This window comes from Channa argus, chromosome 2 (assembly GCF_033026475.1).
Source record: "Channa argus isolate prfri chromosome 2, Channa argus male v1.0, whole genome shotgun sequence".
NCBI classification, from domain to species: Eukaryota; Metazoa; Chordata; class Actinopteri; order Anabantiformes; family Channidae; genus Channa; species Channa argus.
Window position 1 is genome coordinate 29720135 of NC_090198.1, and position 26421 is coordinate 29746555.

Here is a 26421-nt window from a genome sequence, read left to right on the forward strand (position 1 = left end):
TTCAACAAAAACAATGTTCATCCAGCTTGTTTGGTCTTTTTTTTTATGTCCAGTCAATGTCAACATCACCAATGCAGAAATGACTACTCTCTTCAGATGTCACTGATGTCCTGTAAGTAACATGTTGGTTAAAGTATATTAGCTGTTTGCAATAACACTGTTTAACACTATATGAATAATTTGTGTTGCACAAAACATTTGTTGCATCACTGAGATAAGTCTTCAGAAAATGGGATTAATCAGCCTAATTTGGGTTTTTTGGGGTCATGACCCACAACAGCTGAGTTTTACTTTATATACTTTAGTTACTTGCAAATGATGAAAACTAAACTTATTACACCTTGCTGAGTGTCTTCACTATTATGAGAATTTAATTCCATTACTTTGCTCTGTGAGTGCAGTCTCAGTAGCCCAGACTTTATCTGTGTGATGTGTTCACTGCTTGTGGGTCATTTCAGTGCTGCTGACCTGTCAGTCTGAATAGCGTGGCCTTGCGGAAACTGTCAAAGTGTCTGTATTTGAACAGGTGGAGACGAGGCAGCGCAGCGTAGAGGAAGAAGCCGGGTTTGGCGTGGGACTCCAGCGAGTCGTAGCCAGGGATCCAGGTGTTCCTGTGGAGAACAAAGGTGGCTCCTTCCCAGAATGCCTCGCTCTCTTCCCACTTGGCCAGCCTCACCTGGCTGCCGGGGCTCACGTAGAGGAAGTGGTTTGGTCTGTCGGCTGCCTCAAAGGAAACCCTTGACGTGTCTGTGTGCATAACAAAGTCAGTAAATCAGTGTTTGTTCTAAAATAGCTGAAGCGGATGAAAGCTGGCGAATCATGTTGTAGCATGTTGGTTTTCACACAAACACATTTCTACATGTTCATTTTTTCATAAGTAAAAACTCAGAGATACAGAGTTTAATGGAGCAAAATGTCACAGTGTCTCTCATGCAGTAAACAGTAAGAGCAGCTTGTTCCAGTCTTGGCACGTTGACCAGCCTGCAGCTCAGGTTCCTATATTAGCATTCGGCTATCTGATCTCTGAACCTGTCCGCAACTGGAAGTCAATGGAACTCCATCTGCTCCATCAGTGTTTTCACTGGGACGCTCAGATTTTTCCAAACACTGTTGAACGCAGAGGAAACAGTGGAAGAGGAGAAGACCAGCTGGCTGGTTTTCAGTCGCAGCAGAAAGAGCTGCTCTCCAAGACTCTCAGATTCAAAGATTAGCTCGAAAGGAACAGATGGCAGGAAGGTGGAGGAAAAGGGGACGTTACTGAAGGATGCAGTGAGCGAGTGGATGGTAACACTGCTGCTCAGGACTTCTTATCTCGCCTGAGATTTAAATGACAAAAGGTGTTCGAAAGCATTTTTGCACCTCCAGTTTCCTACTTCCAACGTGTGTGGGTTTTTAATGAATTCTTTCGGTAAATGCCTTTGGTTGAGACATGGCTCAAAGACACGTGGACCCCGAGACGGCTGTTATCCACTGAGAACAAGCTTTGTGTTAACAATGAATCAAATGTATAAGACGTCGTTCGTGGTGATGAACCCACATTGACTCTACAGTCTCTATCAGATCAGGAGAAGACAAACTGGATCTTTCTTCTACATCTTCAACATCAAGCAGTTTTAATTACTCTAAACTTAACTGGACCTCAATCACAGAGAATCAAGATCTGAAAACACTGATGGGAGTCAGTATGGAAGGAAATCACCTAGTTGCCATTAAGGTAAGAGGAGTTAAACTTTCAGCTGAAGGAAAAAACATCTACACGCTGATCAAACTTTCCCAAACTCCACTACAGAAGTGTCCTTTCATGCTCTGATACTGTATCTACTGTAGCATGCATTAGTAAAGCTCACACACTAAATAAGTGTAAGATAAAACTATAAAGCCCCCGAACTAAACACGACGTTCCCACACTCGCTTAGACATCGAATTCAAGGACATTTTCTGTCATCATCCAGGTCTTGTTTAAGGAAAAAACTCAAACAATAAATAGGGGGAATTTCTTGAATTTTGTCTTCTGGGACATATTAAACTCCTTTATGTGGATCATACATATTCTTCAGAATTGTAACACATCAGTGAGTTTAGCTTCTGTTTTCAAATTAAAATCAAGGCCCTTTAGGATCATTCATTACAAAACATTTAAGGACCTTTTTTTTTTAAGCCTGGACACACGTTCTGGTTTTGCAACATTTCATCTCACGGTTTGTAATTTTTTTTGTGAGCATCTCATGGTCCTTTTGTGTCCTGTAACTGGGCTCTTTCAGTAACGTCAGGCCCACGAGGCCCCTGATGTCTGCAGGAAGAAGGAGGGCTGCTGGGCAGAAGAAATCAGCGACCTCGGGATTATCCTCTGAACTCACCGTGCGGCCGGGCTCTGCTGAGGCCGGGCGTCATCATGAACTCTGAGAGGATGCCGGTGGAGGAGCTGAGGTTGCCCCGCTGCAGGAACACGGAGCCAGTGGACCTGCTGGCTGCCAACAGCATCCGATCCCTGAAGGTGATGAGCCTGAAGGGGCCTTTACCCAGAACTGGACAGAGTGATATTAATACACTATATAAAACGGTGATTGACTTCACTATAGCTTTATTGCCACTTTATGATGTATCAGTTAATCCTGCTCTTATTCTGATCTCATGTCTTTTACAGAGAAAATGAATAACTCTGCAAACTAGACAATTAAATATATGAAGACTGATGGTTGCCTAGTACATATCCAGCACACAACAATAAGGTCAGGGGAGAGATTTTAGTACCTTTGTTGTAGAATTCACAATCATGCGCTGCAGAGAGAAGCACAGACAGTTCAAATAAGGCCTTCTGTGTTGTCTAAAACATGCAAACACTGTCATTTGACTTCCTGTGTTGGGACTCACGGCACAGTGAGGGGGAGCGCCAGTCAACAGGGACACCCTGGTGGCAGCAGCGCTGGGCGTACGCCGCCACGCTGGTGCAGAAACACTCACAGTCGCCTCCACGGCTGCAGGCGCATGTGTCTGCCAGGCAGTTCATGTAGAACCAGGTGACGTCCACCTGGACAACGAAGATTAAACACTTTTTTCAGAACGTAACAGTGATTGATAGTTTAGTCCAAGAGAAGCACAAAGTGCAGGACTGAGGTCTGCTGGTGCTGTACTCACCACTGGGTGGCAGGCCTGGAAGACCTCACTGAGGAGAACGGCACATTGTCGCTTTGCAAAGGGCTCCCTGAGTGGACTGAGGCTGCAGGGGTGTCTGATATCTGGACTGTTCACACACTGAACACACACACAACTTAAACCATTCTTTACTGTACGTTTATGGGGTTTTGCCACATTTTGTTTGTCATAACCTTTTACAAAGCAAAGGAAAATATTCTAATAACATAAATATATGGAGGACACAGCTCTGAAGGTTAAATGTGGAAATTATTAACATTTATGTGCCTGCACAAATGCAATCCAACCCTGCTGTGATGTACAGAGTCAATTATTTTTAATGTATTTTTGAATTTCTTTTTCAAACAAAATCTGATATTTCTATATTTTGTTGATACTTCAATTTTCCTTCTATGTACAGAGAACGTTTGCCTGTATGAGCCTGTAAACCCAGAAATAATTGAATATAATTCCATCTTTGTGTTTAACTATTAATTACCGTAGATTGTTTAAAATTTACTTCACATAATAATCCCTGACTTGTAAAAATCTAAAAGAGTCTCACCATCCACGGTGGAGGCAGTTTAGTTGTTAAATAACTTCATTTGAAATACTTTCAAATGAAATATGACTGTGATTAAAATCCCTGGAAGTTTAAAGACAGTTGAAAAACACATAAATTCATCATCGGTCACCACGTCCTGCTCTGTCTTCAGAAACATCATTTCCCAACGTTCTGCAGTGAAGTGCTTGCACGTATGTTTTACTTTAAACCTGAAGGTGGCGGCGTCTGTCTCACCTCCACTGCTGTCCAGCTGTTTCCAAATTCCTGTGGCGTCGGGGAGTCAATGTTGTCGGGCGTCCGCATCTCATTCGCCGTCTTCAGGTCGAAGTTTCCACACAGGCCACTCAGTTTCCCCTGAACACAACGCCAGCATCGCTCTTTAACCGTTTACATTTCTGTACATCGCTCGTCTCTTCATATCACAACATCATTAATGTCAAATATTCTGTAGCAAACACAGTCAAGCATCTGTTGTTTTTATTTTCAGAATACTGTTCGTACCACTTTATACTTCTACTCCACTGCATCTAAGAGCAAAATATTGTAGTTTTTACTCTACTGCTGCTTTAGTTGCTAGTTACAAAATACTACAATATCACAAATCAGTTTTAACTATGAGCCTTTAATTAAAACTAAAACTTAAGTCACATTTAATCTGAAATGTGCGCACTGGCCCAACCATTTTAAAAATGTAATTTTTTTGGGAGGGTTGAGGGAATTACCGTTACTTATGGAAATGATTTATTTCTGAATTTAATACCAACCAAACAATGTAGAAAACAATCCTCAAAAGTAAAACATTCTGTATAAAATCTTTAATCATATTCTATATCAAAGCTACAACATCACAATACACATTCATCAGTTCATTCTTTTTTTCTTCTTCAGTACTTTTAATACTTTCTGGGTATGCATACATACTTAAATTCAGGCCTATTGTACTTGGTGGTAGTACAAGTTTGACTTCAGGAATCATTACCTGAGGGGGGGACGAGGGGTGACAGGAAACACAACATGGCTGATGGTAAGTGAGGAAACACTGCTATGAACAAGCTTTCGAGCCTGTGTCCTACCTGCCAGCGAGGTCCAACTTGGATGTGGACGGTGGTCCTGCGGTCCCAGAGGACAGTCACATCTTCCTTGGGGAAGTGAATCACTGTGAAGTATCCAGCCGGCCAGATGAACATGCTCTGGTTCCTGTCAATCACACTGGATGGATTCTGCACAGAAACGAGTAGTTTGACTTTAAAGAAATGCTCCCAAAAGTTACACTTGCAGTGACGAGTGTACTACACGAGGAGTTAAACACGTCTGAGACTTACTGGCCTCCCAGTGTCATCATCAAATACAACGAAGGATCCTCCGATGTTGATCAGCAGGGACTTCCTGCAGATGACGCCGCTGTCGAAACAGTCGACGTTTTCAGCTGTAGCACTTAGCATCACATCACCACTGCTCTGTGGAGCAGAGATAACGCAATCACTCAGTGTCAAACCCAAGGAGAACTGCTGACAGTGGGCTCCCCCCACGGCAGGTGTCACCCCCCTGCCAGACTGACAAGGTGGTAGCTACTGTATCTGGTGCAGGACTTTCAAAACAAGAATGAACCAAATCTTTTTTTCAAATGTGCCACCCTATTTTAAGTGTGTGTAAAAAATTCCACCCTACAGGCAATTTAGGGTCATTATTTAACCTAACATGGATTTCTTTGGACTCTGGGAGGAAACTCAAGCACAGGGAGAAAATGCAAATTCCACACAGCAAGTGTGGAAAAAACAAAAGTATTGTTTTTGATACTGACTTATACCTGAAGGGCTGTGCAGAGTGTGGCAGAGCAAAGCAGGGAAGGGCTGGATGGAGTCGCTGATCATTGTACAGTTTTGTCCTGGTGCAAATTAAGATGCTTATTTACACACATATTTCCACGTATTATACCACTAGACTCTACATTAGCTCTGCATTAACTTGTGGACTGGAGGAGATGGGGATCGAACCTGAGCTGCTAATGCAACAAGAGGTTCTTATTTTCCAGAAACTTTAGGAATTAACTTGTGCTGTTCAGGGACATGAAGTGAAGGCGCAAAGCCAAATAGTAAAAGAGAGACTTAAAGTATGCAAAACCACTGTTTCAGTACCTTGACAAGATAAACTTTGCATGCGCCAACGTAGTCAAACAGGAGGCCGTCAAATGTCCTGTAGTGGCGATCGCCGTAGGCCGTGCACATGGAGGGACACGGACGAAACACACACTGGAACGTCCCGTGCTGGCAAACGCTACAAAGACAGCAGAGCTTTAGCAATTTAGCATCAACTTGTTCCCACTTAGAGTGAGGACATTTTGTCATGTCCCGGGTTTTACAGCAGGCAGAAAAGTGGCCGGTGAATTGTCCAAGGCTGAATATCAGGTCATTGGGCTATTAGGCTGTCATCTACATCTTCTTCTGTGGCCGCAGTTTGAAGAAGAAATGAGGGGATGGGAGAATGACTGAGATCACTGGTAGAGTGCTTCTTTTCACCAGTGATGAACAGTCAGAAATCAAAGAGTCACACAAGGCCCTGCTCTGTTTCCGAGGCCTTTTTTCTGCCCTCTGATAGCACAGAATTATGGATATCAGGTGGCCACTTTCGTTGCTCTGACAATCTCAGGACTCATCGCTTTCAGGCAAGAATCTGACTCTAAAGAATTAGCAACATTGTTGGAGATTGGATTCAATTCCCCGTAGATGTTGTTGGCAGATGATTGGAGAGTAAATTACAAATTTGTACACCATGGAAAAATCACATAAAGACCAACTGCAGCAAGGAAGGAAAAGTTTTCGACTGTGTGAAACTTTGATCCGACTCTATATGTGTCCGAGCATCCACAAATGCAAGCACGTACCACTCGTGGCAGGGGGAGGAGACTCTGTCACCAGGGTAATACTCCTTTCCTTTCCACAGACACGGGCAGGCTGCAGGTTCAAAGCACTCGTCTCCGTGCTTCAACAGGCTGGGGACAAAGACAAAGAGCAGGTCAAGGATGCAACCACATCACCCAGAAGGAGATATTCACGAGTTTGTCTGCTGAAAATGATACCATACCTCAGTACTATCACAAGGTCAAAACACTGTAAACAGGATGGGAGATCATCCTGCTCATACTGACTCTTAAAATAGTACAAAAAAGTTTTTCCAAAGTTGAATACAGAAAAACAACCCATGACTGCTGCATGATAATGATGATAAAAAGGAAACAAAGGGCGGCAGGGTCAGCTCGGAGGTCCAGCTTCCTCGGGCCATATTTCAAAGGGTCTCTGGACAAGACACTGAACCCCCTAAGCTGTCTAAAATAATCCTGGTTAATTGGGGAGGGTTGTGTCAGGAAGGGCTTGTGTCAAATCAGTGTGCGGACCAGATGATGTGCTGTGGTGACAGGATCAGACTAAAGACTGGCAGACCTCAACCCCCCTCCCAACGTTTTGTGCTCGATTTGAAATGTTGACTCAAGCACCAACTTATTAACAATTAACTTTCTGTCAGTCAAAAATGGATTAATCAACCAATCACCATGGTTGTGGTGCTGAGGACATCTTCCTTACTGTCCAACATTGTGTTTAATTTCGTTCCTTAAGGACCAAACCCATCAGTACATGTGGTCCCACTTGAAGATCTCAGATATGAAGGCAACCACACGTAAGCTGATGACGGATACTCAGCTCGACTTCATTTAAAGCAAATATCCAAGAACAGGATCCTATGAGGTTATAACACAATCATTATTTAGAAGCTCCTGATATCAGGACTGTCCTCTGGCAAGAGATGGACAGAGGAAGAGCCAAAGCAGGGGAAAAAAGAAAGAGCGGGAGATATTGAGGGGTGGGCGACACGGATGAAAAGCTGTAGCATTCGTTAGCTACATGAGAAAACCAGACAATTAGGATTCTCAGAGATTTAGAGAGAGAAACGCTCTTTGTCTGGATGCCTCCATTTGCTTTCCACTCTGCGAGACGAAGCTGATAAGTATCTTGTAATATCCAGGCTTGAGCTACATGCACTGACAATGAAGTGACATACTGAATGGTCCCGCCACAAACCTCAGGTTCATCTGAGTAGAGTTACACGCCAGATAAAACGGCGCTAACAGCTTCCTTTATCCCCCCGCCAAGCTACTGTATCAATTACTCTGATCAAAGATTCTAAAATCCATGCATGTGCATGTGCTCATCATGAATAAATCCTCATAAACACAGCTCCGATTTTGAATATTACGCTGCCGTGTGTGTAAAGGCAACTGAGGACGATACTTGGAGTAGTGACTAAATTGGTGAAAGCATCTGGTTATTGTGTCAGGTTTTGCAGATGCCTAGTTTAATTGGTCCAGCATGGATGGATGGATTAGTGAAAAGGCGTGAGGAGAGAGAAAATAATTTAAAAGAGACGCTAAAAAAACGAATGTTACAGAGACGCTTAACTAAAGTTTAAATAACCAACAATTTATACAAATTTTGCTGTTGCGCCAAATATCAACATCAGCTACCAAAGCACATTTTCACTAAGAGAAGGAATTTTATCCCCACTCTCTCCTGACCAGCATATAACCAGGCAAACAACTGGAACAACTTTTACTCATGTATGTGCTGTAACCAAAACCAAATTCCTGTGTGCTGCACGGTCCTGTGTTGCACCTGAAAGTCCAGGTTCAGCTGAGTTCAGCTGGGCTAATGGACACAGCATGAGGAATGAATGAATGAATGAATGGTCTACATTTTGATCATAAACAAAGTGAGCCATTGTGAAGGAAAACACAATGGATCCTTCTGTCAACACGTCAACTAATCATTTCCCATTACAGGTTTTAAGTCCTGCAACAGGTGAATACCAAACTTTTGCCTTTTAGTGTAGTTTTAATATGAGACATGAAGCAGCTGCTGTTGGCGGACTTCAGAAAACAACAACCTAAAAAGAAGACATGGAGACGGTAACGAGAAAAGCAGCTTCTTCACTTATAAGCTTCTAAAGCGAGACTCCCATTTGCAAGCAGACAATTTCTACTTGGTTAGTACGTTTTGAGTTCTTTGCAGGATCAAACCTGGGTCGAACTTCAAACCCAGGAGAATGAAGCCTGCACGGAAAACATCAACACTGAGGACAGTGACATCAGACTCACATGGGAGAGTGACGGAGGATCAACATTTACTCCGACACTCACCAACCTCTGGAGCAAATGCTGGGAATGATCAGAAGTCTACAGCACCAGGTCAACAAGGAAAACAGAATCGGGGATTTTACTAAAAACCTGTGTGTGTCCGAGCTACGAAAAACTCCAAACAGGACAGACAGGGTAAAAAAGACGAGTGGCGTGTTCACATTTCAACCCTAACAACACACTGAGGCAGAAGCTCGTCCACACTAACGAGAAAACATCCAGACATGAGCAGAATGTGGAGCAGTATTTGTTGTCGAATGCGGCAAAGATGGCGCTGATTTATACGCTGCTGCTTAACAAATGCAACATGGGAGACCAAGACTCAGCAGTCCACCCACACCTGAAAGACAAGAGTCCATATTTTGGACAGAGAAGACAGATGGCTTGAAGGAGGCCGTCCACATCCAACTGGAACAACAATGGCTGAGGAATTAAACGCACCTGACGATTGTGTTCTTTCATTACAGGTCCTCAGGCAGCTGACTGCTCCCAGAGCAGTGCGAACTGTCACAGGGAAGTAATTTATTACTGTGCACAATCGAGAGGGAACAAACATCCACATTATTTTGGACTTTGACCATCCTCGCGTGTTCTGGACTGCATCCAACCAAACCTTAAATGTCTGTTTTTAAATTTAAAAAGGGTTTTTTGTGTTGTTTAAATGGTTGTGTGAAGTTAAACTTCTTTTGTGCATATGTGCTGTACAATTATGTCCTGTTGAAAGAATTGGCCACAGAAGATACTGTAAGACAGGAAAGTCTGTCCTAACAGAGTCAATAAGCAGCTTCAATCCATTCCAATGCTGCTGTTCATTTTCATATGTGAATGTGATGCATCAGGTGAATCAACCAGTGAACTTTTAAAAGTGTCTGATGGTTCCTGCACTTTCTAATCCAGACACCAACAGGCTGAGTCCAGGCTGAATGAGCTCCCTTTGTACCACAACCTCGTTAGAAAATTAGATCAAAACACTCTCAGGTTTCAGGGATTTATTAAACACCGTACCATGACTGGCAGCCTGGACGTCAGAGGTGTCGTTTCCATAAAGGTCAGCTTGCTTTTCGTGGCGAATGGGAATAGGTGAATCACGGCAGAGGTGATGTACGGGTGGCCTTCTCTGTAGCTGACCGACCTTTTCTCTGTGTCACTGTATCTCTTAATGTTCGACAAAACATCGAACAACAGCCAGAAATAAAACAAAGAAGTCATATTGTAGACAGAATGTCAGCATCCGTAAATAAAATATGACGGTTGTAGTGTCGTGGTTTTGTGTGTGGAACCTTCAATGGTTTTCTAAAATACAGTGAACAATGTGTCGAGAACTAGAACCCAAGAATACATGAACATGGGCGATATTTTCTGGGTAATTTTAGTTTATCACAGTACAGGCACAGAGTCAGTACAGAAAATAGAGGGATATGTTTTGTGGCCAATAGATTCAACTGTGAAATATCTTGTCAAAGAAAGAAATTTAAGGGGTCCAAATTAAATATGTGTTTTATTACGCTTATTAATAAATTGGCTAATGTATCGTAACTGGATGTTTTCACATTTCCAGATGGGTATTTGTTGGGGGTTCTTGTGTTTTTGGTGCCACATGTTTTGGATTTACAAGAAAAAGAAAAGGTTAAAATGATCATTAATAACCTTGTTAGTGAACAAGCCCTAAACAGTCGACCAGCTCTAACATAAACCCTGGAAAGTCGTCATAAACTAGGACATGTTTATACGTCCTGCTCATATTGATATCGGGATGACTTTTGGTTGATGTCACAGAGTGAAACCACTTAACCCCCCGGGTGACAGCCAGAGGGGATTAGAGAGATCCGATGACTGTAACCTACTCACAAAATGTCTGTCCACCTCATCTCCTGGGTTAAAGGACTTTTGTCTCCCACAGCTGATCTGGAGACTGGTTCGAAATATGGCCATTAGCAGCCATGACGTTAATGCAGCGAGGGACGAGCATTATGGGTTCTGTTGTGCCCAGATCTAATTCCTTTAGCTTCTAACATATCAGCTTATGTTACTCAGAAAATGCCAAATGTCAATTTAACGATCTGACCAAACGGACTCGGCGGAAGTTTGAAAACCTTTAAAAACTAATGCAGCCTCTGCTGGCCTGAACATTCTGCACACGTGCACACGTGTTGAAGGAACCTTGCATGAAAAAAAAAAAACACGAAACGCTGTTGCTACAGCTTGGAGAAACGCTTTTAAGGACCATCAGAAAAACTCCAACCTGACTCTGCATACGCAGAATGTGTATCGCAATCCAGTACCCACATCCTTCGCAGCTGGCTAGTTATCATCACTAACATGTTTTATGAAAACCTGAGGTTTTAAGCCTTCTTGGTTTGTTAACATTTGTATCAATGTATTCCAGCTTTGAGGCCACCGTTTTCTCTTTTTAACGGTAAATTGTTGGGTATGTTGGACTGTGAAGGATCCATAAGTTGGAGCCTTTGTTGTCGGTGGAAAGAAACCTGCTTTTGTTGACCACAGTTGAAGACTTGAAAATGGGTATTAAATCATATAGAAATGAAAACATCTCAAAGATGAATGTCAGGAAATTATTGCAGCAAATTCCAATTAGACGTCAGTGGACCAGGGGACAGCTCTAAGGCTGTAAAAACCAAGCCTGCTCTGGAACACAATGTCCAGTTGTCTTAAATGCTCATGGATCCGAGATGCAAGAAAACAAGTGGGGGAAAATATAACTTTCATGACCTCATGCCTAACAGAAGAGATTGAATGTGGTGACCAGCGTCACCCAGACGGGGGAATTTATGTTCCCTGACTCAGTGTCCACCTCCTGATTGTGTGACATTTTAACCAGTGTGTTGTCTGACCTACTGGTGACCTCAGCTACCCAGTCTACCTCATACACTCACAGCTTTAGGTTTCACCAACATCCACGAAACATTTATTTATCAGAAGAAAAATCAGTGTCTCTCAGAGCTTCAACCTGATTCAGCATAAACACAGCTTCAGACAGCTAACTACCAACCAGTCCCGTATCTGTGGCTACTCCACACAGTCATTCCTGTGCGTGTGTTTGTTGGCTGAAATCCAGGCTTTGCAGGGGGTAAATGGGATTTTTCAGAATCTAATTTTCAAATGACTATAATTACTATAAGTACAGAAGTGAACTGAAAGCAGCAGGGATGCGTTTCAATGCACATCATGTTTTTTTAAAGCAATAACATCACTCATGAATTAACAGTCTGGTCAGTCGATTTCACAGCAACAGACACGGCCTCACTCACCCAGCAGGGCAGGTACATCCAGCTACACAGGGCTCGTGTGTTGAGCAGGTGAGGTTGAGCAGGTGAGATTCACAGGTGTGCTCACAAGCAATGCCCCGTCCCGGCGGGAGGGCGTCCTCCCCCTCTGAGCAGTTCTGGTAGAGTTGACCCGCTGGACACAACCCGTCTGCGAGACATGAGGCAGAAAGGACAAGTTCAGGGGTCCACCAGGGTTCTAATTAACATCAAGAAGCGACTTCATGTGACGTCTCCTCTGCTCAGCTTCAGGAGTAAGAGAGGATGCAAGAACGTGTTTGAGAGGACTCACCGCTTTCTGGTGTTTGGGACACGAGTTTACCGTTCAGACAGAGCCTGCAGGGGGACACGCAGAGGTCTCACATGATGAAGATACATCCACATGTTAAACCTGTTTATCAGCTATTATTCACTTACTACTGCACAATTTCTTTGATTTTAACACTTTTAACTCTCTGCTTTGCAAAGACTTGTTGGGACTATGAGAAAGAAGACCCTTAAAATACAGAGTTACACCTCAGCGTGTTGTAGCAAACCGCTCAAACTGTGGCGTCTAGGTAACATTGCAGCGTGCAGGGCTTTCGATTTTTACTGAAGCCTTGTTTAGAATATTAGCATATAATTCTAAAGAGTCATCCACGGTTTTCAGCCTGATGAAGACACAGAACTTAAAGAATGTGGCCCACAGCAAATCTGAAACTTTCTCTAAGCCTCTGTTTATCTCTGAAAATGGTCTTTAATTACTTAATTAACACCAAAGGATGAAAAACAGAAACAGAAAAGAGCAAAAAGTGACATTCAGATGTGGGTGAGATCTGAGGAGGATCTTACTGAACACCTGCTGACGTCATGATCACATCTCCCGGCTCGTAATCCGCCCCAAGGAAACTGCACGGACACTCGCTCCTGTGTTTAGAACACACCAGATAACACAGATAACACACAAACACACAGAGAAAATAACAGTTCACATCAAGGATCCATGTGCAGGACTTGAAATGAAACTTTGAGTATGAGCACATGGCTTTGAATCAGCTGACTGAACATGTCCAGAAACATCCTGAATCCAAAATGACTGCTTAGGTTCTGAGTGACCACATGCTGCTCAGTTTGTTTAAAGAATTATGTTGAATGTGGTTTTGTGTTACATTAAACTGAGTATTTCATGTACTGGGGGACAGATCAGGAGACTTGGGAGGAGAAATCGGCGAATTTTGCAGCGAATGCAAAGAATAAAAAAGAGCAGCAGGTCTACGTAGCAGTGTAGTGTGTTGAGCAGAGGCTGAAAGCCTTTGTAGCATATAGGCCAGCGGCACACATCGGCCTCTGTACTACAAATTCTTTCTCACTGGTTATCAGGTGTCTGTGTCGTACCCCGCCCGAGTGGGAATGAAAGGGGGGTTTCACGGTGAATTCCTTGATGTAACTCTATCACATGGTAAGTAAGGCACCGCGCTGCACTAGGATGTAAGAACCCGGGACATTTAAGAGGAATTAAGCTGCATGTCTTCTAGGGCAGAGCAGGCTGAAAGGGAGAGGTCCTCTGGCTCTGTAACGTCTGCAGGAAAGATACAAGGCTTTCCACTTAAAGACTGACCCAAACTTCAGAGCAGATACAAATATCACTTTGAAAGGGGCTGTTTGGGCACAGCAGCAGCCAGAGCTGGAGCTGCTCTGATGCACAACTTGGCCCCCAGTTCGCTCCTGAAACAAACGCTAACCTGACAAATGCAGCACAAAGTGGCTGTTGAGAACGTTCCCTGATGCAAAGATGATCCGTGTGCTGCAGCTGTGTCCATGTGTTGTTATCTGCTGCAAAGAGCTGCCAACTCCTCAGCCTTACCTGTGTACACAGGTGTGTGTTCGATGGTTGTAGAAGGATCCCTGAGGGCAGACGCAGCCCTCCTCACACTCCTCCCCACACTGCTGCGGGACGGACAGGGCAGAGCATCGGCGCTGGCAGGACGACACGCAGGTGCCGTACTGCATGGTGGCAGGACAGGTGACCGCTGCCGGGAGATATTGTGGACAGAGGAGACATTTCCACATCATCACATTACATTATTCCGTACGGTGACTTACAGCAAAGTGTCATTTCACATTTGTACCATTGTTACATCACGAAAACACCACATGTGCTGATCATTATCCAGAGCAACATTACGCCAACGTGCAAACAACCTCCTAATAATGTTTCTTTAGTGTTATCCGTTAATAATTAGGTGCTGCTGGACTTTTAACGCTTTGTGTTTTTTTATAACCTTGGTGCAATAAGCACCTGGTGCATATCTGGGGACCAACCAGAACCTCCAGGAGGTTTTCTTTGTCATAAATGAACCATAAATGCAGCATCAGTAGCAGCTGAACATCCTGCAGACTAACTTTGCGTCTAATGTCGTACAACAGGTTGAACACTCACCACAGTCGTGTATCTGAGAACGAAAGTCAACGATGACAGAGAATCTGCGGCAGTGGTGGGCGTAGTGGGCCAGTGCTGAGCAGAAGCACGGCGTGCCGCACTTACAGGTGTCTGAGCGGCACTGCTGATGGAAGGGAGCCGGACTGAGGTACTCGTGGCAGGCTGAGAACAGATCCCCGTTGAGCACCTCACACATCTCTGAGGCATACGCCACTGAGCAGGGGAAGAGCTTTCATTAAACATCACACTTGACTGTCCCATAACGGTCTACATGATGTTTGACAGTCAATCTATCAGTCGATATTTATTGTCATCAGGAAGAGGAAATTTGATTTTCAGCAAGGTGAACAGCAGATTATTTAGTCTGTTTGTACTCACCACAGATCCACGCACATTAAAAGAAAATCTGTGTAACTGTCCACTAAGGCAATTTCAGATTTCTGTATGACAGGTAATGTAGGACAAGTGGAAGAAAATCTAAAGTCAACAATCTTGTCCTCTGTGTTAATCACTGTAATGGGGAAAAGATTTTTGGCACCGAGATACAAAATCTTTCACTATGGCACCATGAGCCTGTTGTGTGGCTGTATATTAATATTTCTGCAGTTGTTTCTGCACAAATACAGAGCTTGAGTTCGAAAATGGACAAATGCCTCTTTTGCTGTTTCACAATAAAAGCCCTGAACAAATGTGCTTATTAGATTAGATTATATGTAATATGTTAACATGTTCATATACTACTTAAATCTGGAATAGACCCTGTGAATAAATACATAATAATCCCTGATCAGCAAATTTAGTGACCAGAGCCTGAAAACTGAAAGCCTACTGTCTAAAGTCTCGCGTCATCATCACCACAGCGTATCACGCGTGATGTTTTATTCTTCTGACGTACGTTTCTGTTACTTCACATTTAAACCAAGAGGAGATGCTGAAACAGAAAAACAAAGCTGAGGAACTGACCGGCCTGCTGGTGCGTGTCACAGGGGTCGAGTTGGGGCGGACTCAGGCTGGGGGAACAGGCCGACGACACTCTCCAGGCGTTTCCGAACAGCTGAGGAGTGCTTTCGATCATGCCAGAGGGAGATCTGCAGGAGGACCACAGAGCGACGGGATTCATGACTCTGTTTTTCACAGCAAAACTGATTACAGCACCGTGATGCGTGAAGCTGTTTTATGATCTGAAGCCTTTTCACTTTTCTTTCTAAGCTCCTCATGTTGGACCATCACACAGTGACAGTGACAGTTTCACTAACAGCTCTGTCATTTCCAGGATAAAACATTGACACAACCACTGAGAAAATGTCCAGAGAACTGCACATGAGGTGAGGAGCCACAGAAATAAATCCTTTAACGAGGAGGAAACATGAGTGTGAAGCTCTGTGCTTCTCTTGGAGCTTTAGTTTGTTCTTCATACCTGATTTGATGCAAGTAAACACAGTGGATGGTCGTAGCCCCACGGAGGACTGGTGCATGCTGCTGCTCCTCAGTCCATCAATCATATGAATGCATGAATCGGCAGGGACCAGCTCTCAGTGCAGTAACACCTGGAACTGGCCTCGCTCTGCTTCACATTTCCCTCTTTCTGGGCACATGGCACAGAGAGAAGGAGAGGGAGGCAACGCGAGGTCAAGTTCAGGAAACGTTGTTTGATGGACTTGACATGGCAGAGTGAATGTGACATTCAATGATCCTCATTTAAAGATGCAGTTTACCATGAATTCAGCAGCTTTATGTCTGACAATAGACTGTGAGTCTGGGGGGTTTCGCTCTTGAGCAGTGAATGCAGATCTCTGTAGACAGAACAAACCCAGCGTAAAGTTACTGCATGCTGGCTCAGCTTTCAGTGCTGCTAACATGTCAAATTAGTCTTAGAAAAAGACCATGGGAGGAGGAACTGATAGTGGAGAAAGAAGTAAAAAAAGTTTAAAAAAAATTAAATCTACTTAAGTACAGATACTTGTACTTCATTACTTTCTTCCACTGTTGTCGCAGCACAAACTGACCCAAGGTCTGCGCTGCTTTGGCATCAGCGTTCGCTCACAGACGTCTGAAGACACCTCCCTGCAGTGTTGAACATGTTAGCAGCCTGTCTGCGGACCCTCGGGCAAAGTGAGCCCCACTTTTCTTCTTAGCAGCATATGACCACTCGATGATCGCCCTCTATAGTCGGCCATTACGAAACGGTACAGTTCACCCTACCTTACCAACCGTAACATTCTTGTTGAAGTGTCCAGTTGGCCGCTCACCTGGCCCACATGAGATAGTTTATCAGAGTGCGAAGCTTTTTGATGGTGAGCCACCAGTGTACATTACAGAGTGAGAGAGCACTTTACCATCGCCTCCCTCTGTCTCTGAAACAGGAGTATGCCCTCTCATTTTAAACTAGAAGCAGAAGCGGAGGTTAACAGAGGGCGCGGGAAGGGTTAAAGGTCAGCTGGCGCACACTTACAGGAAGTCATCTTGAATGTTGCCGTTGAAGGTGCCGCACAGCCCCACCGTGTTTTCCTTCCACAGCTCGTTGGCCTGCAGGTAGAGACGAAACTCCTTCCAGCTGTACTGCAGACGCAGGCCGAACGCCGTCTTCACCTGCAGGAACATGGACGACAGCTCCTGGATGTGGAAGGTGTCTGTGGGAGGAGGACATTTGGGCTTTCAGGTGGACATCAGTGCATATGCATTCACCTCTGCAATAAGCTTTTACAAACATCTTATTTATTAGATTTTATATTTTTCAAATGATGTCCTTAAACAAATGGCTTTGTCCAGCAAAGAGAAATCCTCACGTCTGAGCTGCTTGAACCAGTATGATTTTCTGAATCGATTTATCAAATCCTCACTCTTCTGTGCTTCGACTTTTCATCTTTTCTTTGTTTTGCAGCTGCACATTCGATCGGTTGATTGACCGAAATATTGGCTCATTCTCACACAGTTCAGCGCAAAACACAGAAAGCCTGTTCACTTAATTGACGGAATGCGCCTGCCATGAAAAAGCTGGCTCAAAAAGGGACTAATACTCAGAGGGACAGCATTCTGTGCGACACAATGGAAGCTCTAACTCGGGAAAGTATTGGGGGAAATTTTTAATTCAATGGCAAAGCTGCCATTCAATCTGTCTCTGCCATGACCCACAGAGTGCTGAAAGAAGTCGGGCGCTGCAGGTGAACAATGTTGGAAGATGATAACAGATGAGGGGTTTACCATCAGAATAGGGCAGGGAGATGTGGTACTGTCCGGCCATGAAGACCTCTCCGACGTGACTCAGTGTAATCTCTGTTCTTGGATCCTCGTCAATAACCAGGTTAACTGATTGGATGCAGGCCCCGTCCAAATTCTGCAATTTAGACAAGATGGCGTGATAAGAGACTGACATTTTCCCCAAACAGAAGCAATTCTCTCTCCCTCACAGACACACACACACACACACACACACACACACACAGCAACACATTAAGAGCAAAATAATGAGACGAAATTGAGTTAAATAACAAGAGAAAAATGATTTTATCCTCAAATTGTCAAATGTCCGTAGGAATTAGCCCACAGTGGCTTTCAGCACATACAGAGCAACAACAGACCTCAGGTTTTCATTACCGGACAAAAAACAAAGGACACGACTGCTGTTGTCTGCATGAGGACATTTGGACTGCTTGTGAGTTAGGCAGGGAAGGACGTGGCTTCAGTGCAGCTTACCGTGGCTGCTGATCCGCACATCACTGAAGTAAAGTCTGATTAATTACTTTGCTGCTCTGATGTTTCTCAGAGTGAGGAAGCCTGTGCATCAGTGACAGTAAGCGATCTGTCTCTGTGAATTGCCTCTTTCAGAACTGGCTGAGCCCCGTAGCTGAAAGGTTTTTGCACCCGCGACCCCCTTTTCCCCCTCCTCTTCTACTTTTCCCATCATTCGCCTCCTGTTTCCACATAACCTTCTCTCTGTCCAAGTCTCCCACCCTTCAGATGCCTCTCTCCACCTCTCTCTTCACTACAAAGCTGTCCACAGCACTGTCAGTCAGGCCAGATATGCTAATCCTGTTCGCTTGGCTGTTACAGGTGTCAGGCCTCGGGTCTGATGAGTGGGACATCTTATATCTCGTCTCCACCCCAGTCTGCTGAGCAGCTCAGAGGCTGCTGGGAAATCAGAGGCTCTGAGAGCATGGGGAGGAGAGGAAGCTCTCAGTCTGTAGCCGCTTTTCAGGTTTCAACAAAAAGGACCTGGACTCAGCAGGAATAACCGAGCACTTAAATTGTGATGCGATCTAGATGGAAGCTAAAATAGAAAAAAAAAATCGCTTTTGAGCAAGAAGGTTTTGAAAATAAAACTCACGGCTCCACAGGGGGCGTTCTGGATGATGACCGTGAACCTCCCCGAGCTGCGGCTCTTGGCGAGAACATACTGACATGTTGCAGGGAAGGTGTAGATCCGCCCGTCGAATGATTGGAAATACATATCACCAGTTACCGAGCACTCGCCTGCAGACAGTGAGACATTCTTCACTTATCTACATCATTTATCTGAGGAAATGTCAAATGTCAAATTATTCTAAAACAAGAACAGACAGAGGTGGATCGAAGAAAAGATCGTAATGTTCCTCAAATTAATTCATCCACAGTTTGATGTTAGCCTGGTTCTTTTTCAAATAACAGCAGCGGATGGAGACACAAATTTGTTGGACACTGGTGGGTTGTGATTAGCACTACGTGTGGATTTGACTTGAACAGCTACCTACATAGCAAGAAGATGTTCAGAATATAGCATCTTGAGGAAAAAAGTGTCTTTTTTAAAGCATCTTTGGCTACTTTCCTACATCATTGCACCCTGCACTGTGAATTTAGAGCAAAATAAGGAGGCGCAGACCTGGACAGCTGTAGTCAGTGCAGTTCCACACTCCACCCACGCAAGTGCTGAAACAGAAAGCAGAGACGTCCACAGGTGGGAACATGAAAGACTGAGCTAATCAGCAGGATCACTGACAGAAACTGGACACACAGGGCCCAGGTGGTCAGATCTGAGAGGATTAAAAGGAAAGCGTGGAGTCTGCAGGACAATGTGCTGGGTTTTTTAATACATGATGAGAATGTGTAATGCAACATGGCCTCACAAAGTCTCACATGTGCCCATATGGGGTCCCAGGTGTCAAGCAGGTAAAACGAGATTTGTCAGATCGTGGAGTGTAGTTAGAACCATGGTTTAAACACTATGGAAATGCTGGAAGCCTTTGCAGTTTCACTTCTTCACAGAATAAAAAAAACAGCATTTACGAGTCAATTGTGGCTGTAATTCAGTTTCTTTGTCCACAGTCTGTAATGGCGTAGGACGTTGAGACAAAGGTCAAACACTGCTCACCAGTTGTTGCATTCCTCCTGCAGAGTCTGTCCAGACGGGTAAAACATGCCGTGGTATTCACAGGGACAGTCAGATGGCATCACGCAGACGCCGTCCTCGTAAATCAGCCCTGGGGACAGACAACAGCAGAAGATTTTTTTTTGTGTGTGTTAAACGGATCTTTGTTGGAACAGGTGGAATCTGAACTCACCCTCTGGGCAGTAGCACCCATCCAAGCAGGCCAGCTTGCTGTCGATGCACGTCCGCTCCAGGCTGCAGGACTCCGGGCAGCAGCTGATGCACTCCCTGTACTGCAGACTCAGAGGACACTGCATCGCTGGTCCCGAAAACGAAACATAACATTGATGTTAAATGGGGGAGTTTAGCTACTTCCATCCGAATGACCAACGGAACCCAAATGCATCAAGACAATACAACTTCCATTAGGCAGCCTGCCCCCCGTGACTCCACTAAACGTTCTGTTAGTCATAACATGTTTGTGGGAGTTATATTCTGTATTGTCTCCTATATCTAAGTGCACTGCTTTAAACAAAGAAAAATAATTGAGACAATCTCTCATAATTGTCCACATCTCATAATAATGAATTTTTATTATTAGAAAATAAAGGTTTTAGTCAAAACACAGGAATCTGAAACTACACTCTCTGCTCTAGTATGAAAAATCTTTTTTATCAGATGAACAATTGTAAATTAAAGCAGCCAGATGTTCATCCACTTCCTTGTTGCTGTTGTGTTTGGTTTAACCTTGTGTGCAGCTTCTTGGCCTCCTGTCGCACACACACACACACACACACACACACACACACACACACACACACACACACACAAAACACCTGGAGAAACGTACCACAGCGAGGAATGTGCTGCCTCCAGTCATGCAGAGGGTGGTCAGCGTGGGCACAGGCCCGGGCATACTCACTGAACACCTGGCACACCTCATCACCACTGGGACCCGACCTTCAACAGAGTGACAGAAAGAGAAAGATTGTTTGAGTGGAGCCAGCGGACTTGTGTCCACAGCGCCAGGTATGTTGCAGCTCCAACAAACAGCGACCGGCCAGCTGCGTCTCCACAGGAGAGGAAACCGAAAGCTACCTGCGCTGAAAGTCGCAAATCTTTGTAGTATGGCTGCATCAGTAATGTTCAATCTCACAAGATACATTTGTTTGTGAACACAGATGTTTTGTGTTTCACAGAAAGTTCTGCTCCAGGTCAGTGTGAGCTGTAGTAACAGGGCTGCGAGGGCTAGTGTTACTCACAGAAGGAGGGCACGTTCAGGATCATGGACCAGAGCCACTGAAATACATGGAGTGGAGTCATTTTAAACCAGAAAGCAACAAAAGTGCTCACAGTCATCTTTTTAAAAAGACTCCAGTGAGAAAAACAAGGCAGCACTGGGGACATGAGTGGATACATTTAAGACCAAAGTTAGTGGATTCACGTTGAATTAATGTAAGTTAATGGTACTTAAGCAATTCTGTAAAGAAAGTGATGTGTGATAATGGACATTATCTGTCGAGTTATTAGTCAGTAGAAACAAATGGAGTTTATGCTGGTTTCAGTCCATTCTTGTGTCCACTGTGTACTTTTAGATCTCGCTGCAAGACGACGACAAAGTCAGACATGGTCAAATCTTCCACCAGAGGCCACCAGACGTCTCAACTGACAAAAGTGCAGAAAGTGAAGTGAGGAAGCTAAAAACCCTCATTTCTCTGTGATTACTTGAAGACCGGTGAACGATGCTTGCGAACTGTCTGTACGTCGTCCACCACTGGATAAATGCTGACTCTGAATCTTCCTGCACACTCACAAATTTCCCTCCAGTTACCAAAGTGCTGGATCGGAGCCCGGAGACGGCGCAGCACTGCTGCGTCTGTCCGCCTCCGATTTCCAATCGAGTCAGTTCAGGAAAATGCATGACGGGAAGCGAAATGCTCTTTTTTCCCTCTTTTAGTAGTGAAAAAAAAAAAAAAGACACACTCAAAGTCATCAGGTGCCTACATGTGTCTAAACTAAGGAGACACAGTGGCACTTGATTAAAATGATTATTTATCCATCTTGTAGCCACAGTAAGTAGGCGGCTCATCAACTAAATCTTGATCTTAAATGTGTAATTTTTAGTAAAAGCCTTAATATTTTTAAATGGTTAATTTACTCATCAAGTCTCCAGCGGGGCACAGGGGACTAAATGATTGTCCAATAACACTACTTAAGAATTAGCAATCTCAATTTATTCGTACACCTAGATACGAGTCCTCATTGTCCCTCTGACCAATAAAATGTAGAACATTTAACTCATATGGAATTAAAAGGTCTCAAGCATTTTGAATTTAATTCAGTGAACGCTGAAGAGATGAAGCCTTAGGATTTTATGGGCTCGGCCTGAACCTTCACCATCGGTGACCAAGAGGACACAAAGTCAACTCTTAAACCAAGACAGTTCCTGATGAGAGACCTGATTCCCTGAATGTCATATGTGCTGCTCTTTTGCTGCCAGAGATCAACGTAGTGTTTGCGAATCTGTTGTTCTTACATGCAGAGGTCATTGGAGCAGCTGGCCATGTAGGACAGCGGGCTGACGAAGTCGTGGCAGCTCTGAAATGGTGGATCCAGCAGCATTGCACACACCTCCTCCACTTTCTGCAACACACAAGGGCACATTTTTTAGGAATCATTCAGCAGAGTCATTTCCAACTAAACAGGTGTAATCAGACAAAACAACCTGAGTGAGATACTGCTGTCATTTTTTAATTAGAACTTGCAAAGTGCCTCTGAAACAAAGATGAAATTCCTGCATTCACACATTTTCCTCTAAAGATAAAATCCCTTTTCACGGCAGACTTAACAAGAGACTTTATGTATTCTGTGTAAAATTTTTAATCAAAGCAAACAAGTGAAGCTGAAGACAGTGACCCTCTAATGGATTTTTTCAAAGTGTCTGTACCACATTAACTAACCTCATTTCTACTGATTTCAAGTCGGTTACAAGCTTCATTAACCTGAAAATAACTGTGTTGTGTTTTCTGCTGTGGTTTTGCTTTTGCTTTTGCAGCAGGCAGCACACAGTTGCTGTCAGACGTCTTACCAGCAGGACGTGAGCGTCTACTGCAACACAGGGCGAAGAGAAGCCAGAAGGTACCATGGGACAGTGGGAGTGGTGCGGCTCTGCCTCCGCCCAGCTATTCCCGAACATCTCGATTTCTTGAGTCAGCATACCTGGAAGAGAGCAAGAAAGAGATGGAAAACCAAGACCTGAGCGTGTATCTTCGATTCAAAGTTGTAATTTCACCACCACACTGTCTAATTTCAGACCATGTGTCCTGATTTGATCCTGATGCTACAAGCTGCTTTGTTCTTGAAGTAGTTATGTTAGTGCACAGTCTGTTTGGAGTTTAAGAGCTGAAATGTGTCATGGAAAACTTTCTTAGATGGTTGGACTCGGGCGAATGCAGGTGACAGGAGCAGAGCTGCTCCCAAGTGACAACTTGGTTAAGTGTCTTTCTAAGCACTGACATGATGATATTTCCATGTGGGCTCTAACTACACGTAGCGACACATTCTGGCCCACACGTCCAGCCTGGATCTCACGGCTCGCGGCATTGTCACACACAGATGGTCCTACCGTAGCTCGTCTTCAGGTCGTCCTGGACGTCCGCGTTGAAGTTGCCGCACAGGCCGCAGGGTCTGCCCACAAACTCTGGGCTGAGTTTGATGTAGACGGAGCCGCTGCGTCCGTCCCAGGCCAGCGTGAAGCCGTGCTCCTGTGTCACCAGAACATACCGCGAGATCTGCTCCAGCTGCAGGTCGTGGAGGTGATGAGGAAGCTGCAAGCTAAATACAGAGACTGTGTATCATCCATGAAAACCAACTCCAGCCTTTTCCTCTTCAACAGATATAATTTTATATTCTAATAACACATGTAATACATGCTACCACTATAATTATTACCGCAGTGTGTAAACGATGCCTACATGTGCACTTATGTGCTTTAAATTGTCTCTTGAGGAACAAATGAGTCACCTGAACCTGATCAAACATGTACTGAGATAAAGAAGTCCTCAAAGAGGGAAAAGGGACTGATAAATAATTTTTATTACAAAAACATTGGTTGTTGTGTTTGGTGTTGCACCGCTGACCTTTGACCTTTGAAGGTTACGTTGGAGGCGTGCAGTCGGAGCTCGCCCTCCCACGGAAGGAAGATGCTGACAGACCTGTGGCAGGTGTAGGGGGCGGAGCCACAGCTCGGGTCATTGTGGATCTGAAAACAGCGAGTTGGAAACGCGTCCATCAAAAGTCGCATCAGAAACACTGTGATGCACTGACATGTTTCCAAAACAAAGTGTAGGGTAGAAATGTAGCTCCCAACATGCCAACTAGAGGGAAGACATTTAGTTCACTGTGTGCGGGGTAATGTTGGGTTGAAAGGTTTAGTTGAGAAGTTGAGTTAAAATTGGACTGAGCTGGTTTTCAAGGACAAGGCCAGATCCTGGATGGATCCATTCAAAACAGAAAGACGGGGTGTTGTGAGGTCGCTATCGTGATATTACTGTATGAATTTAAACTTTTTTAAATGTATTACTGATCAGTTTGGAAACAAAAGACTTAGGCTCTATTGACGAGTGGACATATGCCAGAATATGAAAACCAGAGTAATTTTGGAAATAATGCTAAATCAATAAAAAAACATGTATTCCCCCCATGGGAGGAGATATGGAACAGCCCAGTAAAAAGTATAATTAAGGCATCAGCAGCCATCAACCTCTGTCTCAGTGTATTGACCTTTTTCCATTTGACTTTTGAACCTTTTCTACCTCCTGACTGATTATTTTCAAGTTTGAAGTTTTCAAACGGTGAACAAATGAGGAAGGAGGTTAATAAGTTGAAGAAATAATAAATCACAGGCACCAATGTGAGAACAAGTTCTCCTTTAAAACTGGTTTAAATGCTGAAACCCAACCATAAAATCTGACGCCTACGTTTGCTATTTTATAGGAATTCTGAGAAAAGGAAAAGGTTCTGTAGCACTGTAGTTTTATTAATGCGGCTATGAGTATATTACCCGTGCTCACAATGCATTTGGATCTTTTCTTGTTCCTTTTTGGTTTTCCCATCTGCAGCTACACTATCTGCTGCCTTTTCAGGGGAACAAAGTCTCGGTCTGTTGCAGATGCTTTCAAGGCATAGGGGGTAATTGCAGTATTTAATGGTAATTGACTCTAATAACCAGATAGCTTTCACTAATCTTCAAAGTAAATCTTCTCCTCAGGCTGAGACTGAACCTTGCAGAAATCAGAAAGGAGAGTGTTTTAGAGAAGGACACAGTCTGAACTTTGAAATTTCAAATGGAAGCAGGCGTCGAACTGAAACCTTGGGCTGGATTTGTTTCATCCTGGTGCGGGAGAGTCTGGACTGACCTGGATGACAGTGCTGGCCTGGGTGGTTTCCTCACAGTCCCTCATCAGGGTGTACGTGCATCGACCGGGGAAGTAGTAGTAGAGTCCATCAAAGGTCTCAAAGTTGTACTGACCCCACGTCCTGCATGTCATCTCCCTTTCGAAGCCAGGATTTGGAACTGGACACATGATTCAGAGGAAAGGAAACACAGACCCTGAGGATCCATTTAAAGTCGTCCCTGTGTCTAATAAATACTCTCCTTTTACCCTGCTGTCTCTTTAGCTGCAACATTTTCTTCTAAGGGTCATTTCTGTCTTTGTCTGGATCCTGTTTTGTGTTGGACAAACACTATCCGCTCAGGGAAACCTGACATTTCATGCTTTGTCCCTCACTTGTAAGATTGTTCAGACAAAATGACTAAACCGCTGCTGGAAATGAGGCTGATACTTCGAGGTGAACCGAACAGCAAACATGCGGAACTGAAGGAGTGAATGAAATAAGACTAAACGGCTGTAAACATTGTTAGAAAACTGCTGAGAAAATGCAGAGGACATCACATGTTATTCCAAAATGAAATGTTTTCTTTAAGTTCATGAAGTGAAAACCACCCTCGGCGTTTCTCATTTCGGCCATTCAAATTGAAAAAGAGGAACAGCAGCTGTGTTGGCAGGGTTTACCTGTCTGACATCTGTGTCCAGTGGCCTGATACAAACTGCAGTCACACGACTCCGACTGAAAGCACTGTCCCCCGTTCAGGCAGGGAAAGACACATGGCACCGCTGAGACAACAAACACACAATTAAACTGCTGCTCGTCCGACTGGAAACACAAGAGATCAACAACTTTCTCCTCCGAGGTCAGTGATACATCTGGCCTATTAATCAACTGGTTGTTGAGTTAAACATCAAATTACAGTAAAAAAAAACAACGGACTAACAAACCCCAAGTTTTGCACTGCAACATAAATCTAAAGAAATGACCAAATGTTCCATACGGAGTTAAACACTGGACAACCAACAACAGCAAATTTGAGAATCTACGGGTCAGATTCATGCAAGATGTGCCATCTGTCTGCTCCACCTCCACCTGTCAGCGCTC

At 44.1% G+C, this 26421-nt stretch overlaps 1 protein-coding gene across 1 annotated transcript in view; it reads right to left on the reverse strand.

Moving 5' to 3' along the window:
- otog (otogelin) overlaps window positions 1-26421 on the reverse strand; it is a 48529-nt gene that overhangs the window by 17519 nt on the left and 4589 nt on the right. Inside the window, exons 5-33 of the mRNA XM_067491200.1 lie at window positions 26001-26102; window positions 25344-25501; window positions 24066-24187; window positions 23552-23760; window positions 23015-23145; window positions 22463-22569; window positions 20777-20886; window positions 20120-20245; window positions 19930-20038; window positions 19441-19487; window positions 18910-19055; window positions 17787-17919; window positions 17038-17215; window positions 15549-15673; window positions 14586-14798; window positions 14010-14175; window positions 12998-13072; window positions 12459-12502; window positions 12152-12317; window positions 6579-6686; window positions 5833-5971; window positions 5020-5154; window positions 4771-4917; window positions 3932-4051; window positions 3136-3252; window positions 2872-3028; window positions 2752-2778; window positions 2358-2525; window positions 469-747 (exon numbers count right to left, since the gene is read on the reverse strand). Of these exons, the coding sequence (XP_067347301.1) occupies window positions 469-747; window positions 2358-2525; window positions 2752-2778; window positions 2872-3028; window positions 3136-3252; window positions 3932-4051; window positions 4771-4917; window positions 5020-5154; window positions 5833-5971; window positions 6579-6686; window positions 12152-12317; window positions 12459-12502; window positions 12998-13072; window positions 14010-14175; window positions 14586-14798; window positions 15549-15673; window positions 17038-17215; window positions 17787-17919; window positions 18910-19055; window positions 19441-19487; window positions 19930-20038; window positions 20120-20245; window positions 20777-20886; window positions 22463-22569; window positions 23015-23145; window positions 23552-23760; window positions 24066-24187; window positions 25344-25501; window positions 26001-26102 (3864 nt within the window). The remainder of the gene's footprint in view (window positions 1-468; window positions 748-2357; window positions 2526-2751; window positions 2779-2871; window positions 3029-3135; window positions 3253-3931; window positions 4052-4770; window positions 4918-5019; window positions 5155-5832; window positions 5972-6578; window positions 6687-12151; window positions 12318-12458; window positions 12503-12997; window positions 13073-14009; window positions 14176-14585; window positions 14799-15548; window positions 15674-17037; window positions 17216-17786; window positions 17920-18909; window positions 19056-19440; window positions 19488-19929; window positions 20039-20119; window positions 20246-20776; window positions 20887-22462; window positions 22570-23014; window positions 23146-23551; window positions 23761-24065; window positions 24188-25343; window positions 25502-26000; window positions 26103-26421) is intronic.